The sequence below is a fragment of the Pieris napi genome, chromosome 11 (genome assembly GCF_905475465.1).
Source record: "Pieris napi chromosome 11, ilPieNapi1.2, whole genome shotgun sequence".
In the NCBI taxonomy this organism is placed as follows: Eukaryota; Metazoa; Arthropoda; class Insecta; order Lepidoptera; family Pieridae; genus Pieris; species Pieris napi.
Window position 1 is genome coordinate 4,047,278 of NC_062244.1, and position 20,988 is coordinate 4,068,265.

Consider the following 20,988-nt stretch of genomic DNA (forward strand, 5'->3'; position numbering starts at 1 on the left):
TTAAACATATTACTTCGTCATGCTGACTGCGTAGTTGTAAAGTGGAGGAAAAAGAAGATATTCAAAATGTTCGATAAAATTGTGGATATATTAGAGAAACGCCAAAATCTTATACGTGATCGAAGTCAATCTGAGGGCGGCTGCTATTCATCGTGGTCAACTCTTTTCGACAAAAAAATATATTGTTCAGTAAGACTCGAAGCCTTCCCTTAACTCGATAACTAGGTAAAGTAGAAAATGACCACATTGTTTGTTTTATTGGGGAAGTACCGAGGCACTTGAACTGAATACGGATAAATAAAAGCAGGCAATAAACAAATGAAGTATTAGTTTGGTGATCGGACGGCCATTTCACGACGTACATTCTCAATCACAATATTTAAATATGTTATCAAAAGTTGTATTTCTTGTAGTTTGCGCGTTGGTTAATTGTTTTCCTAGATTAAATAGTAAGTATATTTAAGATAGTTTATTTTTGTGATTGCATTTTAATTTAATAATAAGCATAGGCATTTATTGATGAAATTGCCTCTGAATAATTTTCCGGTGTTCATTTTTTTTTTCAAAATACACTTTACTTACTGTCTTGCTTTATATCTTAATATATATAAATTACGTGTCACGTTGTTTGTCCGCTATGGACTCCTAAACTACTGAACCGATTTCAATCAAATTTGTACACCGTGTGCGGTTTGATGTAACTTAAAAGATAGGATAGCTTACATCTCAATATAAACCCGCAATATTATTGTATTGCAAAATATTTGTTTATTATTTAATAGTCACAATTCTAACAGATGGCGATGTGTTGAAAGTACCAACGTTTCACATAAACTACAATTTAATGGCATAACCACCAATAAATCATGGTGGTCACCATGACTGGTGTTCTCCTACCGTTTCTCTTGAATAGTTTACTACTATGTAATATAATAAAAAACCTTAGCCATAGCAACGCTTGGCCGGTCTGCTATGTAAATTAAAATAATGACAGTAGTGTTTATGCATATTTACGCAAGGATCACATATTTTATACAAAATACGATATAGGAAAACTCATTTAATTATAATAAATAATTAAATATAGTATTACAATTATTTTGAACTTAAAATTTTAAAACCGAGGGGACGTTTCGGTTGCAAAAAGCAAATAAAATAAATTACTGAGTGGTTATATCTACTACTAGACTAAATCATATTATAAAAAAATATCAAAAATACTTATTTGTAGTGCCCAATTCGTATCTGTATTCAGAACACACGAGGAAAATTTTCCAGGTTTACCTTTTAGTTTCTACACGCGTTCAGACTGGCATGCTCAACTGGCTACAGATTTAACTCCGCTGTCAACTCCAGTACCCTACGTGATTATCCATCACACGTATAAGCCTGACGCATGTGCAAGCCACCAAGAATGTATCACAGCTATGCAGTCAATGCAAAGATACCACATGGAGAGCTTAGATTGGGGTGATATTGGATATAAGTAAGTATTTTTATTATATAGTGGTTTTTAAATAAACAAATGAAAAGTATTCGGGTAAGTCGGACATAACATGTAACTGTCAGTTTTTACGAATAAATATAAAATAAGTTCTGGATTCACTTGATATACTAGTGTATTTTGTCGTGTAAGTATGTTTACAACAGCTGCTTGTTAAATATATCTAAAAAATCCCCCGTTGTACTTTTATATTGTTTTATCTTTCGTTCGATTATTTAATTAATTGAGTAATATTTAAATGATATAAATACGAGGTGTTTCTTTCAGCTTCTGTATAGGCAATAGTGGAGATATTTATGAAGGAAGAGGATGGGAAAGAAAGGGTATACACGCAGGCAAAGCGAATGGTGTCAGTATAGGTATCTGTCTAATTGGTGATTGGAGAGGTAAATATAATAAAATGCTTAATAAGAATGAGAAACGGTAACTCGCGCTTTGTTTTCGTAAAAAAGACTTCTACTATATTAAAACATAGTGTTCTTACTTCTTGTAAATTGTTGAAATATTTTTCATGTAATTTTGTCCGGAGTTGTATGATTAATTAATTATAATATGAAGTGTAATATTGAATATAGGCATTAGGCAGAAAGGATCTAGGAATTGATACTAAAACGTCTGATTAATCTAAGTAATTTAACTAAAGCAATCATTTATGTCATATTGTTTTTATCGCTGATTAGATGAGTGATGAGTGTAATTGAGTTTGTCATTGGAATGTCATTAAAAAGATAACTTTTGTGTTTTACAGTTGATCAGCCACCACAGGATATGTTGGAGGCTACAAAGGCTTTAATTCAGATGGGAGTAGACAAGGGAATGATTAGTCCTGACTATAAGTTAGTTGGCCACAACCAAGTGATGGCAACACAATGTCCCGGCGCTGCTCTCTTCGATATTATTTCAAAATGGGATCATTTCTCAAACAAATTCAGTTTAGCTTAGCTATTTAATAAACTATAAAAGTGTGTTCCTCAATATTGTACAGTAATGTTAATTTAATAAATTATTTATCTTATTTAAATGCTTATTTGGGACCATTTCGACAGCCATAAAATTTTAAGAATATTTCACTTTAAATCATTTATTTTATTAGAAATTTCAATGGTAAAAAAGTGTTCTTAACAGATACGTGATTTTAGGCTGAGGTAATATTAAATTCCAAGACAGCAGCAAAATGTATATCATCATTATCAGCCTCTTTATTTGGTCCATTCCTGGACGTAGGCCTCTTCCATTTTCCTCCAGTACGCCCTGCACTGGCATCCCTGTCTCCACTGGGCTGGACTCTCCAAACTCCTTGACGATGTCGTCAGTCCACCTAGTCGGTGGGCGGCCGCGCGGTCTTTTGTTCTGCCGAGGTCTCTCTTCAAGGAGCCTGCGGGTCCATCGGTTCTTGTCCATGCGCGCTATGTGGCCGGCCCACCGAAACTTAGATGTTGCGACAGCCTACGTCGCTTACACTGGTCTTTTTACGAATGGCGTCATTTCGTATGCGATTGCGAAGTGCGATGCCAAGCATTGCACGCTCCATCGCCCGCTGCGATTTTTCAGTCGGCGTACAGATTTCTGCGACCGTTACTTCTGGGAGGTTCTACGAGCCCACATTATTAATAAATGGAGATCTGCGACGGCCAGCAGGCAAGCCATCTGAAGTGGTAGGGTTTTTGCTTTGATAGAGGTTTTGTTAGTAGCGATTGTCTTCAGTAGCTCTGGTCTATTGACCACGATTTTGTTTTCCTCGTCAAACAATTTCCAATTCTCTTGGTATAGTTTAAGGTCTTTGCTGATTTCCTTTCGCACTTTGTTTTGGAGCTTTCGAAATTCAGACTTACCGGCGTTCCCTTCGCTACAAAATTGCTTTAGTTCTTCGATGAGATTAAGGCGTGCAAAGGCGTGATGAATGATTCTGCTGTATCTTTTAAAATTTTGCATATATGGGCGTTTAAATGTCCAATACTTGAGTTACTATGTTAGATTTAAGATCGTTACATACTTTTTAGTATAGAGAGCTCTAATACCTTAAATTTATGTGATGTCGGTAAGAAACATTTTCAAAATTTATGTTCTTAAATTTTAGGCTTATATTCGATACCTCAAATCTAGTCCGCGATCTGTGTATAATTTTTTTCTCTATGAAGTTTCGGGGACCTATGCCACATTAAGTTAAAATTAAAATATTTACGAAATCAAGCCATGAAAATATACCTGAAAATGCCCTGTAGCGCTGCAATGAGTTGGCGATGGTGAAGCTACCATTTTCAGCCATAATGGACTCACGAAACTAATAAATTAATATTAAAAAACGCTTTAAATCAGTTGACTGAAGTGACAAGTTCCGATAATTATTAGAATTATTAAAAATATTTTAGTCTTAAAAACTCGCCTAATGTTAGAGAAACATTCCATATTTCCTCAACAATAATATGTAAAATTAGCAGGAAATTCTGGCAAGGATTTTATTGTTTTGAACTCTTAAATACAATGCATTGTTGTACCTGATTGAGGATAAAAGGCAGATGTAGCAAATTGACTGAAACCTCACAAATCTGAGACCCATACCTACAGCCTACTTGGTATGGGTCTCCGATTTGGGAATCTGTTTCGTGATCATTTGTTTTCTCTAATAGGCAAGTAGGTGATCAGCCTTCTGCGGCTGTTGTATTCTGCGAATGAGTATTATGCGCTCGTACACTGAAGTCAACACTCAATACTCAATTCTGCTCTACTGACATTTAATACACATCTAATCTAAATCTTTCAGTTTTTTTTTAAACAAGTCATCGAAAAGTTGAGCCTGATTTTTACCTATTTATATTGTTATTATAAATCTCCTAAAATTAAATTACGAAAAGATTGCGCAGCGAAGTTTATCACAAAAATGATAAAACATAATTTTTACTTTACACATTTGAGACAGTCACTATACTTTTACTTTTTAAAATATGTAGTTCCATTAAATTAAAAAGAAAATATTAATTGAGTTTCATTTGGCATTTTGCAAAGAAAAATTGTAATCTTCCAGATTTTGAGATAAACCGCTATTACCAAATATATCTACGTAGATATTTATACCAAATTAAATACATTTATACCAAAGCTTAAGTTACTATTTTTTTACATACAATACCCAAATTGTAAGTACTAAATGAAACATTACAACAAACAGCTAATCAATATCGTTATATTGCATAAATGATGGACTAATTATCCAAATATTATTTACGAACTATTATTGATAATGGATTTTGTTGTTGAATCATCTGTCCGAAATAATTATCATTATTATTGTAACATATTGGAAAAACAACACTGAATGATTTACGAAAAATACACAATACATAATGTATACGTTTAAAGTTATTATGTTCAACTGTGATCGATCATTATGATAAACTATTTTGTCCGGGGATTTTTCATAATGACCCGTTTATGAGGAAATTTCTTTGCGAATTATAATTAATAAGGAGAATAATTCGTCAATTATGTGTATTTATTCTTTACCCGACACTTTATATACACGAGTTATGACGTAGACTCCAATTAAGAATATAACAAGTTTAACACTATATTTATATACCCTTGAATTGATTTTATTATATTTTTATATTTTATGTATTTTGCAATATATCCAATATTGCAAAATACATTTATTATGACTGGTATTTTCTTGTAATTTTACTACCTTTGTTTTTGAATATCAGATCATATAGTTAATTATTTATCTACTCCCAATTTAAGGAAAAGTTTACGAAAACTATTTTCCAGTTATCTCTTATAATTTACCTCTGCATTCCTATTATAACCTAGTTTCCACCGGAAGTTTGATGCAGAATCACTGCAAAATTAAGGTCATTAACTTTTTTCATAATACTCTATTCAACGTGACCGCCGGGGATAAACCTTTGATTCTGATGACTATATTATACACATGCCAACCAATACCAGTTTCACAAACATCGCTAAAGACAGTGGTCTGTTTTTTGTGCTAATTTTTAATACTAGGAAGCAAATATTTCGTGTACCAAACGTAGTTGTTAACAAAATTATTTCGCGGAAGTGCCTTCAAAAAGACCTCAATAAATGAAGTCCAATTTTGGTTTAATGTAAGTAGTATATTTGCTTATTTAACGCAATGTTGCTAATATTTTACTTGTTTTTACAAATCAAATCAAAATCATTTATTCACATAGGTACACAATGTTATGAACGTCAAAAAATAAATACATATTAAATGCTTCTAATTTTACATTTACTGCCAGTTCTCAAATCAAGGGTGTAGAACGAAAGAGAAGAACTGCCAATAAACTAAATAGCCACTCTTTTTAATCGCCAAGTTTTTTGTTTTACGCAATGTTTGTAAGGAGCTGCAACCATTACACCATGTTCCACATGACATCTTAAGTCACACACATCTTAAATAAAGTTTTATATAGCCTTTGATGAAATATTGCTTTAAAGGATCGAAGTATAAATCAGGAATTGATTTTTGAATCCTTTCGCATCGAAAGACCTAGATATAAAGTAAAAATTCACGAATACTCCGTGTATATTTGTTTTTATATTGCACACATCATTAAACAAATTTGTCAAAAGTTTATATCGTACTCTGATGATAAATCTTTGGTTTGTCGGTATATCACCTAATTAATTTGAATCACTATTTAGTCAATGAGGCTAGCGCACTGATAGTTTACGCGTACCAGTCGATATACGATAACCAAAGTTGACACGAGGAGGTATAATTTTTTAGTCATGTAATATAAATAGTAAATATACATTTCAGCGCAATCAGAATCAGTGATGCTGTGTATATTTTATTTGGAACTACTGATGTGTACCATTACTTTTGCTAAAAGTGTTCCGGCTGAATTCAAAGGTTAGTTTTTTTAAACCATTATACGTCATATTAAGGTTTCGAAATGTTTCTATAAATAATAATTTTCTATTTAATAATTTTTAATTATTACTATTAGTATATAGCCAAGAATATTTTAAACTATATTTGTTTGTTGTTATTAAATATATTTTTATTTAAAAATCTAGTAATATATTATATATACATAATATATTTATATATATTCATACTTGATTGTACTAAATAATTAGTTTTTAAAATTTTCGTGTATTGTAATAATTTCTGTCATACTTAAAAATTAACTAAACCCTAAATTTACTAAACTTTATAATAACCTAAGATTATTCTATGAAACGTATTGATTTTCAAACCAGAACATTTACTGCGAAATATTATTAATACTCCCAAAAATCATTTTCAGTATAATCTATTAAATTCAATTATTGTGGCCTCTTTTCTCTTTAGAGGAACCATTGGAAAATGAGGTGAACACATACGACTTTCCTTTGGTGAGGCGTGGAAAATGGCACGCAAGGAAACCAACACACACCCTGCCTCTAAATGTACCTGTTCCATATGTTGTAATCCACCATTCCTATTCACCATCCGCCTGCAAAGACAGTAACAGCTGTGCGCAAGCAATGCGGTCTATGCAGAATTACCACATGGATGAGCATGGATGGTGGGATATTGGATATAAGTGAGTAGCTTATATACGATTATAGCCTTGTACATACGTCACATTATTTATTTATTTAAAAAAAACTATCATATTAAATAAATATATTTTTGCTATTTCGTCCTTATCTGGCCGTGAACTGTAAGTTCTATCTAATATATATAAATTACGCATCACGTTGTTTGTCCGCTATGGACTCCCAAAAAACTTAACCGATTTCAATCAAATTTACACACCGAGTGCAGTTTGATCTAACTTAAAAGATAGGATAGCTTACATCTTATAGACCACAAGCCCATGAACAAAAAATACCTGTGAAATGACCCAACCTGAATTACGCTTAGAAGGCTGTTACTATATCTGAAAATAGCTCTGAGCACTATGCCGTCATTTCTGAGCGGTACATGTGAGTACGTGAGTGAATGGACTTTCTCAGGTACAATGGGGGAATTTCGACTAATTATTAATGTACGGCTTTGTTATATGTGTATAGATGATTAAAAATAAATGTCGAAAAACCTAGTGCCGTACAAAAGTGATGGTGCCGGAAGTCGGTGCAAATTTTTAATTCGACGACAGTTGCAGAAGCAATATAGGTCATTTATTACTGTACGGCATTTGTGTGATTCCTTTTGGACACATATACAGATACTTTACCCGTAAACGCCGTACATATTTCCAGCGGAGCGGTCGAAAGCCAAGGGTCGGAACCCTACCCCTACACCCATATACCCTAAGGTCATTGTAAAATGTACGGCAACATGTTCAAAATATTATTTAACACGGACAATAATGTTTTATAATTATGCCGTCCAAATATTACAGTTAATATTTGTGTAATTAAATATTTATCGAAATTTCAGGATTTACCAAGTTCTTACTGCTGTAAGATCAAAGAATAATGTACGGCAACTTGTTTTTTTACATAATGTTACTAAATATTACCGTTGTACCTTATAGCCGTTCATTATAAATGGTAACAAATAAAAATATTATGATAAAAAATATATGAAATTTCCGAAATTTAGATGACTTTTCAAATGCTCCTAGAGTAATATGGGGAGTAATATTTTCAAAGATTATTGTTATCTTATATGTAACAAATATAAATAAACAAAAAAAACCAGATGCCGTACATTTTACTCCAGATTATTCTTTACAGCTGATAAAAACTTCGACGACGTTTGAGGTGTCCCTTAAGGTCATTAATAACTGTACATATCTGAGTATACTACCATAAGGCTGTAAAGTATATTTACAGCCTTATCGTACCAGCAGAGAGAGGTAAAGGAAAAATATTTTTAACAAAAATAAAAATATAATACAGGGCGTCCCAAAGTTATGAGACATGAAGGGAAAGTACCTTAAATATCGCAGATAGGGTATTTTACTAAAAGAAGACTTTATGTTATTTTTAAAAGTTAGTAATTCTGCATTCAAAGATTTAAAAACTACTTGCCTCGTCTGGAAATCGAACCGGCTTAAATTTAAAAAAAAAACACCCCTACTTTTATGATGCCAATCGAAAGAATGGCCAAAACCTAATAACTTTTCTAAAGTAACAGACTCGTAGGGGATTTTTTTAGGCCGAATTCGATAGATAATGTTTTTAATTTGATCAAAAAGATATATTCACGCTGTTCCTTTCTTTTAAAATACTATGTTACTTAAGAAGAGTTATTAGTTTTTGGCCATTCTTTCGATTGGCATCATAAAAGTAGGGGTGTTTTTTTACATTTAAGTCGGTTCGATTCCCAGACGAGGCAAGTAATTTTTAAAAAATCTTTGAATGCAGAATTAATAACATTTAAAAATAACATAAAGTCTTCTTTTAGTAAAATACCCTATCTACGATATTTAAGGTACTTTCCCTTCATTTCCCACAACTATGGGACGCCCTGTATTGGTAGGCGGTGGTAGCGGACTATCGAAAGTGTACGGCATTTATCTTTTATTGAAGATTGTCTAAAGTATTAATAACTTGTGTTATTTCCGTACAGATAAAAGTCACCGGAAAATGACTCTTTTCTGAGGAAAGTAATTTACCCCATACACCTATGTGTTCCACAAAAAATGTACGGCATGCTGGAAAATGTTATCTATTTGTGAAGTACTCTCAAGATCATTTAATTTTATGTTGTTACATATCATCATCACCTATATGCTAATCAGACATATGTTGCGACCCTTGGCTTTCGACCGCTCCGCTGGGAATATGTACGGCGTTTACGGGTAAAGTATCTGTATATGTGTCCAAAAGGAATCACACAAATGCCGTACAGTAATAAATGACCTATATTGCTTCTGCAACTGTCGTCGAATTAAAAATTTGCACCGACTTCCGGCACCATCACTTTTGTACGGCACTAGGTTTTTCGACATTTATTTTGAATCATCTATACACTTATAACAAAGCCGTACATTAATAATTAGTCGAAATTCCTCCATTGTACCTGAGAAAGTCCATTCACTCACGTACTCACATGTACCGCTCAGAAATGACGGCATAGTGCTCAGAGCTATTTTCAGATATAGTAACAGCCTTCTAAGCGTAATTCACGTTGGGTCATTTCACAGGTATTTTTTGTTCATGGGCTTGTGGTCTATTATTTATACCCGCAATATTATTTTATTGCAAATGATTTGTTTATTATTTGATAGTCACAATTCTAACAGATGGCGCTGTGTTGAAAGTACCAAACAATTTAATGGCATAACCACCAAAAAAGCATGGTGGTCCCCATAACTGGTGTTCTCCTACCGTTTCCTTGAATTTTACTACTATGTAATATAACAAAAACCTTAGCCACAGCAACGCTTAGCCGGTCTGCTAGTAAAACATAAAAGACATGCGTCTTTAAAAATAGATCTAACAATTTAAAAAAGACAAAGCCTTACTGAATACGAAAAGATATACTTATTCATTCATTCATTTCCTTAACCTACAAAATGAAAAATAGTTTTCGTATATTATATTATTATTAGTTTGACACTATATACCTACGTATGTTTCATTAAAACAAAAACGGATTCATGAAGTCGTGAGTTCCATTCTTATGAAATAAATCGACGTGAATTGTTCGTGTAATAAATTATAAGAATTTTTGACTGATGATAATTGTTTCTTTATTAGTTTTGGTATTGGCGGTGATGGAGCTGCGTACGAAGGTCGAGGTTGGACTGTCCTTGGTGCTCATTCACTGCGCTTCAATAATTACAGTCTTGGAATATGCCTTATTGGGGACTGGAGATGTATGTATTACTTAGAAAAAAATATAGAAACATGTAAATTTTATATTAACTATTGTATGTTTCGCTAGGCTTTCAAGACATTACTAAAGAAAAATGTTGTTTGTACGTCAAAGCATAATAATTTTAAATGATAATTATTTCATCAATTTACAACATAGCAATACATATGTTTATTTACATGCCATAACAGTACTATATCTCTATCATTAATTAGGTACTACTATTAAAAAGCAGCAAATCTTATTTAACATAATTTGATTATTCGAGACTTATGTCCAAAATAAAAATTGACTATATAATGAGTATTGAATTAACCATTCTTAAATTATTGAGCACGAACTAAGTCCCTTGTTTCTCAAAATCCAAACTACAAAAAATATAATAAAACCTTGACGTCAGACTTAGCGCTAAGTCTCATTTGTGAATTCTTTGGAACAAGTAGATACACAATTGAACACAAACTCGTAATTATAACGACGTCATTATGTAACTTTTTCTCTAATAGATTATTTAATAACTAGTAATAATACATATTATTATTAAGAAAATTTTCCACTACAAGACGTCGTAACGTATTATCTAAGCTGGCATTATTGTTAATTGTGACTGATTATAAAAGGTCATCCATCGATGATATTTTAGTATTAATTTTAAATGACGTATAGTGACATATATTATTTAAGTACTTAGATGCCGCTCTGTGTATGAATATAAAACAATCAGTGCTTTTTTTATATAAATCGAATTATATATTAATCTACGGAGGCCGTTGACTTTAAATAATATCTACATTAATAGCAAAAACTTCTATTTACAGATAAAGTACCGCCAGCGCTGCAAATAAAAACGGCTAAAGAGTTGATATCCGCTGGTGTAGACCTCGGATTTATAAAAACAGATTATAAACTCATAGGTCATAGACAAGTGAGGGATACAGAATGTCCTGGCGATGCGCTTTATGAAGAAATAAAACAGTGGAAGAATTACTCTCCATTTCCAGCCACAGTTACGGATTTGGTGGATGTTGTAGAGATACCAGAGTCTATTAGAGGACAGTGGAAGGAGAATGGAACTTTGAAAAGTTGAAATTATTGAATTTTTAGAATAAGTCAAAATAGTTTTAAGTGTAATAGAAGTTTAATAAAAAAGTTCCTTAACATTATTTATTTACGTAATAAAATTAATACATCTACTTAATTGTTTTTTGTAAAATTATGTTTTTTATTAAATCACTATTTAAGTATTTAATAATTTCAAATGAGACCGGCCGATTTAGAAAATTCTTTGAAAAACCCTGAACTAAAAAAAATTGCTTATGCAAATTTTATCGTAACACATTTCTGGTTCTTACTTTTCATGTTTAGTGGGAAAGACTATGAATATGAATAGAAAAAGACTGTACTTCACTGTTTTATGTAAAAATTTTCAAAATACTATTTAAATGTATTTATTACCGTCTCTCCATACTTCATAATTCATTTACACTTTACGTTTGAAATTTAAATTCTGAAATTCACAAAATAAAAATAAGGATTTTTTCATTTACTAATGTCGCGAACTATTGAAACAATTTTTTACCGATTACTAAAAAAAATAAATAATTTAAAAATTTTACGCAAATTAAATAATTTAATCTTTCTTTATTTATTGTATCTTTCTTTTTGCATTAAATACCACTTTCTGATATGACTGATAAAGCGATAAGGGCCGGTAAAGTTATAGCCCTACTTGAAGAAGATGTTCGCAAACATACTTTTCTTGGCGGCTAATTGTGAGTCGTTCAACTGTCCTTGTTGCCAAATCGTTCAACAGGAACAGTATCAAGTGATATAGAAAGTCGAAAACTAAATTTGCATGAAATTTTGTCGACACGAACTGTCTTTTTCTACATACACTACTGTTTAGTCATCTTGACTAAACCCCCTGTTCGGTCAAAGGAAGACCGGGGAACAAAACGGTGCACAGAACCAAGAGATGGTGGTTTGTAGTGAGTCAGTAGCTGCGGAATTGCAAGGCATCAAGTGTAGACCTGAAGAAGAGCCTTGAAGAAGTAAAAAGAGTTTCGCTAACTCCTTTAGGCTCTAAATTTTTCGACTCCAGTTTGCCTGAAACTGTTCTTCACGGACTCTGGAGGATTGGAATAAATTATTGTTTTCTGATGAAGCTAGAATCTCTTTGTAAGAAGTTAGTGTTCGTAGAAAATAGAACACTGAATGCACCGTACATACGTCTATAATGGAAGTCCTAATTCATTGTAGGCTATGTCAGACAATTAAAGTTCGTTTAATCAACTGTTTAAAAATGTAAATGTTTAAATTGTCGGAAAATCAATTTAGCTATGGATTTTCGTATTCTGGTCGAACAAGTTTTAATATTTGTTTGTAATTTTTATTAAAAACAATCAATGTGAGTAGCTTTGGAAAAGAATTCAAAATAAAACACCGATGTACTCAAGCATTATATAATTCAATTATTTTTGATAATGCTAGAAATAGAAATATAACTATAGGATGGCATTTTCTATAATATAGTTAAAATTCCCCTCTACTCTATATATAAATATACAATGTTTTTACTTAAATGCTAAATGCCTCATGCAATATGGCATTTTACAACTGAAGTTTGTGATCTTTTATTTACAAAAAAAGTTCATCTTATTTCGCCATTCTTTTAAAATACCTTTCAGCCGTGTTCTGTAAATGCCCATTTCATAATATAAAATAGATGAGATATCTAAGTTGTTTTCTGATCTTTGTAAAAAAACGTTGGCAGTTATTCAGAAGATCAATAAACCTTCGTATTCATTGAATATTTTTTCATTTATAAAATGGTCAAATAAATTCATAGGACATGGTCAAATATGGATGTGATATTAAAATGGAATACAGAACTTAGTTCTTATAACGATAGTTGAAATAAGAGTTCCACCAAATAATGTTGCAGCATGTGTATATTTTTAAAATGACTGAATTTTTTGGTCCTTATAGAGCCGGAATTTTGACGAAAATCTAGTTTATTACAAAATTTCATTTGCAATAACGTTAAGAAGCAATGCAATTGTTGGATTTTTACTTATTTTAAATATTTTGACATATAGTATCATGTTAATATAGTATATTTTGACTGTGCGTTTAAAAACGTTTTAATTAAATATCGTAATCCCTCTTAGATTTTCCAATAAATGCTAATAGTTAAATATTATACATACAATAGTGTCAATGACCTTGTGACCAAGTTCTACTTCATCTAAACTTTAATGTTCTTAAACAGTTTTACTACCAGATCAGATAGGCGTGTGACACTATGGCAAGATGACAAAATATAATCCAGTTGCCCTATTCGTACCATGAGGTAAAGAATAGGTAACAATTTCTTTGTGTAATTCTTACATAGTTGCTGCAAACAAATTATATAAAAAAATATGATTGCTTTAATTACATATAATGTGTACCTAAATATTACTTCACTTTGCACACTTATACATTAAGAAGCCAATTAATATCTCTGTGAATAAGACGTGTAGTTGAGCCTAATATAAAAAAGATATTTTTTGTTTGACGGTAGCTGTTGACATATATATATTTTGAAATTCGAATAATGAAAAGCTACTCATTAAATGTAACTGCAATCATTCAACTGACACTTCAAATTACTTTGTGGGTGAGAATTCAGTAGGTTCCAGGATGCGGCAATGCATTTCCCGAATGAGTGGGACCGTGTACGCGACGCATTCGTCCCAACCCGGGTTACGCCATGTACTCTCACGCGTTTCACGTCGAGCTTGAAGGTCTTTGTAACCTGAAATATATATGGAGTATCACAGTTAAGGGGGCCATAGACGGACCGCATGTTGCAGTTTGCTCAGGAGTTGCTCCAGCGGTCCGTGTATTGCGAATATGAATTTAGTATGGAAACTGCAGATCGCCGTGCGGCGACTGACGACTGACTGCAACTGGCGGTCCGTCTATGGCCCGCTTTACATACATTATTTTGATTGAAAAAAATAGAGTTAAATTTTCAAATGCAAACGATTTTGTAAGTTACATTTCTATATCCAAAAGAAATTTATGAAAAACTAGCAAACTCGGCGAACTCCGTTTCGCCACCAGATGGCTTAGTTTTATGTAACATTTCGTTTGGTGATCCCGCTTTTCTGTTGAAATTTTTTATATTTGCTATATACCTCACGGAGCCCGAGACCTTTCCAACGAATGCAAAATCTTGGAAATCGGTTCGTGCGTTCTGGAGTTATAGCGTCAGGAAGGAAAACCCGACTTATTTTTATATAGTAGATATTATTAAATAAAAGTGAAATTCCGAAAACAACCTCAATTGGACTTTTATGTAACTCAGAAACCAAATTATGAAAAAGCATTTTAAATTGTTTGAGGGACAAGCAATCAATCATATCAGGCGCCAGTCATAGAAACAATTTAGTAGCGGTTGACTTACACCAAATATGATGTACGTTGTAAAGCCGCCCAATCTGCGAGAAATATCCAGCGAAGGCTTCGTTCTTAGCGCGGCGGTAGGTCAAACCACGAGCCCAATTGTTGCCCCACTCTATCATAGTTCCTGGCTTCAAGCTGGAATTATTTTAGTTTATCTATCATATACAGTTGTAATATAATATTAATAAAAGTTTATTTTCACGTTTAGAATGCTAACTGAGCTAAATTTTAGACAGAATTAAGGTCCATATAATTTTTAGAGAAAAATTATTTAAGACTAAACTATAAAATTCGAGTTCAATTATTAATTTAAATTTTTTTAAGGGTCTGTTGTGATGCACTTTAAGAAAAAGTATAATCCTGGTTTATAGTAATTAAGTTATATCTACTTGTACTACTTGAGACTTATGACATGATTTCTTAACATATAGGTATAAGTGAGATAAAAAAAATATTTTTAAGCCTTTCGCATACTTTCTGATCATCAAATTGTGCCTTACAAATTGTTTGTTTTGGGACTAAAATAAGGTTTCCTCACGATGTGTTTCTTCACTGTACAAGCAGCAAAAAAATACACAAATAAAAGTAACATTGGAGTACAGACTGGGTTCAGAAGCAGGAGTCACACAATAAAAAGTAACAATAATATGTAATATTCCCAAAACCCTAAAAGCTATATTTATCGTCACAGTCCTCATAAAATGAAATGATTTTTTTTAATACGGTGAATATATTCGGTCTAATAATATAAAGGTATTTTTAGCAGAGTTGGTTTTTTTGCTGTATTCGCACACCCGCGCTTCTCAAATATTTATAAATAGATATACCATTAAGATGAAGATGTCTTAAATTTCACATATTTCGTCAGATTTCTTTGACTATGTTATTTTTGTAATTAAAATAATACCAGTTGATTTATAATTATTTTATGATAAGCAACAATGCCTATAATAACATAAAATATCACATATTTAAAAGAACTATACCTGTAGGATCGAATTTCATAGATATTATTGGGTGTGCGGGGCTCGCCCGAGGGCCAAAAACTGAAGGCGAGTAAATATTGCAGGTGACGAGACCTTACAAAGTTTCCTCGCTCCTTCTCTAGTGCCCGATATTCCTATAAAAGTAGATGTATAACATTATTTTTTTATCTTACTTGTTTACACCACATATGTTTAACAAAATTTTATAAATAAAAATCTAATTCTTTAATATTGATCAATAAGTATATTAGCTGAACTATTAGCAAGTAAAATATTTTAATGATAATAAATATTTGTGATAGAATAGCATAAAAAATATTTAAAACAATGTGAAGCAGATATTTTTCTCTAACTCTATTTTAATTGGAATTAGTAAAGTACTTACAGGATTTTCCTTGAACAATATTTTGGCCTTGTCAATCTTTTCGAAGCCACCAACATACCGCCATAAGTGTAGAGCTTGATCCATGTCTCCCACAGACACTGTCCATGATCCTACTAGTTCACAGCCAAGGTCTGCTTTCCGGGATTCTACAAATGCCACAGAAGTGGCACTATGGCACAAGTAGATGTGTAATTAAGAAATTGCACTAAGAAAAGGTATGTGGACACACCTGATTTTTATAGAGTATTATCATTAAATCTTTCAAGGTTTCTATTCTACTGCTATTTTTGAAAGCAAAAATTTATGAAAGGGACACAATAAATACAATGTTCTATTTTGGAGTCGCAACTCCATAGGGCATGAGACAAACAGTCTGTAGAGTTGAAATATTCATTTTAAACCAAAGTAATTGTTAATATTTTAAATAAACAATACAGAAATTCTTTTAAGCTAAAAGTTTGTATTGTTTTTATTCAATCTTAATTCATTCTTATTTAGAATTATTCAATAAGCAAACGTCAAATATTCTAATACAAATATGATTTGTTTCAAGGTTTCAAAGATAACAGAGAGTAACTAGGTATATCTACTTGTTTCTTATAATTCAAATGCATATTCTATTTTAAGAATGTTGCATAATAGTCCATTTAGTAGATCTCCAATTGAAGATTCTATACTTTGAACCCTTCTGACAGTACTTACTAGTTTTTTAAATATTTATCAACTGAGTCCGGCCTAATGTTATGCGTATGTAAGGCATATACAATCTCCTTGTCGCTAAGCATACGACTGTGAGATTCTTTGGTCGGTTCGATTTTTCGCACCAGAAGTTTCGATAGCCATCCATCATCAGCATTTAAACAAGAACTTGTTGTAGCGATAAATCTAAAAGAACAAAACAGTACATATCATCACAAGAACAATAATATCAATAGCTGCGAATTAGCGGTAGGTTCATCGCACTCATCCACTGATAAAAACATTCGAAATTCAAAAAGAAATCAAAATACCTTGCATTTTTGGGAACAGAAGAACTCAAAGCTGTAATTTTATTTAAAGTGTTCATGATTATGTATTAGATCATTAATTATCAGATTTTTATCCAAAATTCACGACACTTTGTAAGTTCGACAACTTGTTATCTGTTCAATAAAAATAAAACATTTGAAGGTTATCTAATAACTTGAAAATAGACCGATTTTTCTTCGTTTTGGCGATAGAGCGACACCTACTGAAAGTGACCTTAACTATCCACTACCAATTGTCACAATTGTGTGTTAACTGTCAATTGATGTGATTTTTTGATGACATCAGGGATATTATGATAGAATATTAAATAGTATGTCTAACGCAAGAACTCATCAGTATGTACCAATTTAGTGGATATTATGAAAAAGATACAGGTGTAAACATTTTCGAATTTTAATAAGAATTAGTAAAAACAAGTCAATTTTCTTATAAAACGCAAAATAAATTATAACTCTGCAGGGGTTGAGCTTAGAGACCTCCCGTAGAACAATTTTTTGCAGCTGATGACCTCATCTATTTGCGTTTGGTCCACGACTTTTTGACCACCCTGTATAGCGTAGACGTGAAAACTCGATCTAAAATTTATTTATTCTAAGATTAATAATCATTTGTGGTTTTATGGAATTATATGAATCTGTAATGTTTTTGCAAATTAGATAAGTTGTTACTGGCAACATTGGATACTTGTCATTTGTTGATTTATTTATCGATACTTTTAATTTTATTTATCTGAAAATAAATAGGATTATTTTTTAGATTTAGGGTGATATTTGATCAAATAAAATAGGTACTACAGGTGCAAATGGGTAAGTTAGAGGGATATTTTTATTTAAAAACTTGCAATTAGTGGGCGTAGATATTAGCTTGATTGCTTGTAATTGAATCTGATTATAATGGGTTTTTCAGCATCAAGTGAAGTTACGAAACTTCAGCAGCATCTAGCACTGCTTAAGGAGGAATATGGAAAGTTGCAGAGTCATTGTGCTGAAGTGGAAAGGAAGTACACGCTGGCGGCAGCTTCCGCCGGTGATTTAAGTGAAACCAGCTTTGTAGCAAGGCTGCTTATGACTGTATCATCGTTATATGGAAGAGAGACATATTCTGATATTTCTATTAAACTTCAAAGTAAGTCTATGCCAGGACATAAATTTGTCCTGAATGCACGGTCGGATGATTGGAATGAAGATGCCTTGAAAAATCATACAGAACTTGGTAAGCTTTTATACATATTGTTCATCAGTATGTAATGATTTATAATTAAATTAATGACTAGGACACAAAAGCACAGCATAACTCTATTGACACTACAAAACCTGATTGAGTTATACCTCATGCAGCTTTTGTATTTGCATCTCTTGGGAGATAATCTATCTATAAAACTAGAAATAACTTTTGTTCTCTTTTCTAATAACATATTCCTACAAATGCTCTCAAATAAAATCTAGCAAATATAAATGTTATATTCACTAGATTATATTTATTTTTCAGACTGGTCATCTTTGCCAGACGATGTTGGTGCTGCTCTCCTTAAATGGTTATATACAGACCTTGTAGATCTCTCCCGAGGAGAATTATTTGCCCTTCAGTTGATGAAATCGGCAGCCAGCTTTAAATTGTATGGTCTTGTTGGAAAGTGTGAACAGGCATTAATTGCATCTGTTGGTGTAAGGTAATTTCAAGTATCACAATCAACCTGTTTTATATTCAACCCCAAAACAAATATAGTTTTTCTATAAGTGTGTCCTGAAGTTTTCTGCACTAGTACCTAAAAATATTAAATAACACCAGCTGCCTATTAATATGGCCGTTTAAAGCATAGATAATATAAGTAAAATCCCCCTCACAATGACATGAGGCAGATGTATTTATTACATTAATAGTTTTTATATATGCATATTACTAAATAATAAAAAAATACTCTGGGAACTTAAAGCAACTACAAGTCTTGACTTAAAACACTTAGCTGTATTTAGAAGCATGTAATTTCTTTTCAGAACTTGTGTGAAATTTTATTCAGCTGCAGATGAAATAGCAGCAACAGCTCTTAAGGAGCACTGCTCTGGCCTTATTTCTGCACATTGGGATGACCTCACAGGTACTTCTTTCTTACAAATAACATTGCTTTGAAATAATTGATAGAATCTTCTTGGTGATAGTTAACTTTGTTTATTGATCATGAAACAATTACAACATTGTTAAAGAAACAATAATTTTAATTATGGTTTTTTATAAATTTATTAGTGAGTTTACTATTGAAAGTTAAAGATATAAGTAGGTAAAAAGAGGTATGTTGATTATTTTTCTAAATATTAATCTTGTAGATTAAGGGTCTGTTTCACAATGTATGGATAAAGTACCAAATAGCTATGCAACATAAATAATAATAATTTGGAAGATACATTGGGCTATTTGAAACTTCATCGGACTCATAACTTATGATGGACTTTATGTGACGAATAGCGCTATCTGACAGTCGTGAAACGCAACAATAGTGTTTATCCTACCAATAAGTAATAAATAGCTAATTTAGAACTTATCCGTACATTGTGAAACAGACCCTAAGGCTTTCAATTGCATGTCCTTTACAATTATTTCAAGAACACAAAATAAGTGTTTACATATTATTATTAGAATAATATATTTTAAAATGACAGCGTCCATTGGATAGTTCACTAAACATATATGTACTCTTATTTATGTATGCAAACAATACAGTTGTTTTAAGGGTGTCTTAATTTGAAAAAAAAAACAACTGTTTTGTTCATTTGCTGAGTGTTAACAGAATGATAAGGACATTGATTGTACTGTGTAACTTCCAACAGCGATAGCGCTGCCGATTTCGAAGTTTTTATATGCAAATTCGATGTAGTTGTTACAATTTCTGTAGCGCTGATTTTGCAGCGTTAGGACCGCGCGGTACAACTCAATAATGAAGTCGGAATCCTCTCGCGACTGGGAGTAATTAATCCGGTGCAGATCACTTAATAGATATCTAAGTCATTCATAAACCTTCATATCTTAATATATATAAATTACGTGTCACGTTGTTTGTCCGCTATGGACTCCTAAACTACCGAACCGATATCAATCATATTTGCATACTGTATGCAGTTTGATCTAACTTAAAAGATAGGATAGCTTACATCTCAATTTAAGCCCGCAATATTTGTTAATTATTTAATAGTCACAATTCTAACAGATGGCGCTGTGTTGAAAGTACCAACGTTTCACATAAGCTACAATTTAATGGCATAACCACCAATAAAGCATGTTTGTCCCCATGACTGGTGTTCTCCTACCGTTTCCCTTGAATAGTTTACTACTATGTAATATAACAAAAACCTTAGCCTCAGCAACACTTTCCCCATTTATTCATATACTAAGTACTTTATAAATTGTTTTTTTTTAAATATATTTACTTCAGCTGTTATTCTTATTAAATCTCCTGCGTTTTGCGTTAGTAATTGCAGTATATATTCCGATACATAGCACGAATACTCACATACCATTATATTTTAGGCGAAGACTTCGCCCACATGTCGTCAGCCCTCCTCTACCGTATGTTGAAGAGTAAAACACCACAACCGTTGCATGGCGCTGTTCGGTTGTTAAGGGAAGACGTTGTATTCTTATGCCTCGTGGAAAACCACGCAAATGTAAGTAGATATTATAAGCATTTTTTTTTTTTTTTAAAGACAATTCACACCAATTGACCGAGTCCCATGCTAAGCTGGTGAAGCTTGTGTTATGGGTACAAGGCAACGGATATACATACATAGATAGATAGACATATAAATACATATTTATACACCCAAGACCTAAGCACAACACCAAATGCTCATCACAT

The 20,988-nt window shown here is 32.3% G+C and overlaps 3 protein-coding genes across 3 annotated transcripts in view; 2 read left to right on the plus strand and 1 right to left on the minus strand.

The window, feature by feature from the left end:
- The first annotated feature begins 313 nt into the window (after nt 1–313).
- On the plus strand, nt 314–11,452 carry LOC125054065. The gene is made up of 9 exons (XM_047655740.1): nt 314–449; nt 1,279–1,486; nt 1,772–1,890; nt 2,253–2,440; nt 2,750–3,092; nt 6,288–6,380; nt 6,825–7,059; nt 10,172–10,290; nt 11,108–11,452. The coding sequence occupies exons 1-9, from the start codon at nt 386–388 to the stop codon at nt 11,374–11,376; spliced, it is 1,638 nt and encodes a 545-aa protein (XP_047511696.1). The 5' UTR covers nt 314–385; the 3' UTR covers nt 11,377–11,452.
- Nucleotides 11,453–13,554: 2,102 nt separating this feature from the next.
- On the minus strand, nt 13,555–17,352 carry LOC125053602 (protein NipSnap). Its single transcript, XM_047655025.1, has 6 exons — nt 17,123–17,352; nt 16,815–16,997; nt 16,113–16,281; nt 15,728–15,861; nt 14,743–14,876; nt 13,555–14,088 (listed from the first exon to the last, which is right to left on the minus strand). Exons 1-6 carry the CDS (start codon nt 17,176–17,178, stop codon nt 13,940–13,942), a joined length of 825 nt encoding a protein of 274 aa, XP_047510981.1. The 5' UTR covers nt 17,179–17,352; the 3' UTR covers nt 13,555–13,939.
- Nucleotides 17,353–17,806: 454 nt separating this feature from the next.
- LOC125053500 (rabankyrin-5) overlaps nt 17,807–20,988 on the plus strand; it is a 47,675-nt gene continuing 44,493 nt past the window's right edge. Inside the window, exons 1-5 of the mRNA XM_047654862.1 lie at nt 17,807–17,947; nt 18,048–18,353; nt 18,630–18,810; nt 19,136–19,236; nt 20,661–20,797. Coding sequence (XP_047510818.1) covers nt 17,944–17,947; nt 18,048–18,353; nt 18,630–18,810; nt 19,136–19,236; nt 20,661–20,797 — 729 coding nt within the window. The 5' untranslated portion in view covers nt 17,807–17,943. The remainder of the gene's footprint in view (nt 17,948–18,047; nt 18,354–18,629; nt 18,811–19,135; nt 19,237–20,660; nt 20,798–20,988) is intronic.

Bases quoted from the DNA above. Each gene is read 5' to 3' on its own strand.
- LOC125054065 (XM_047655740.1), top strand. From the start codon at position 386: ATGTTATCAAAAGTTGTATTTCTTGTAGTTTGCGCGTTGGTTAATTGT. The intron at 7,060-10,171 runs GTGAGTAGCTTA...TTTCTTTATTAG, and splicing joins TGGTGGGATATTGGATATAA to TTTTGGTATTGGCGGTGATG. The intron at 10,291-11,107 runs GTATGTATTACT...TTCTATTTACAG, and splicing joins CCTTATTGGGGACTGGAGAT to ATAAAGTACCGCCAGCGCTG.
- LOC125053602 (XM_047655025.1), bottom strand. From the start codon at position 17,178: ATGAACACTTTAAATAAAATTACAGCTTTGAGTTCTTCTGTTCCCAAA. The intron at 16,998-17,122 runs GTATTTTGATTT...TTGTTCTTTTAG, and splicing joins TCTGTTCCCAAAAATGCAAG to ATTTATCGCTACAACAAGTT. The intron at 16,282-16,814 runs GTAAGTACTGTC...CTTGTGCCATAG, and splicing joins GATAAATATTTAAAAAACTA to TGCCACTTCTGTGGCATTTG.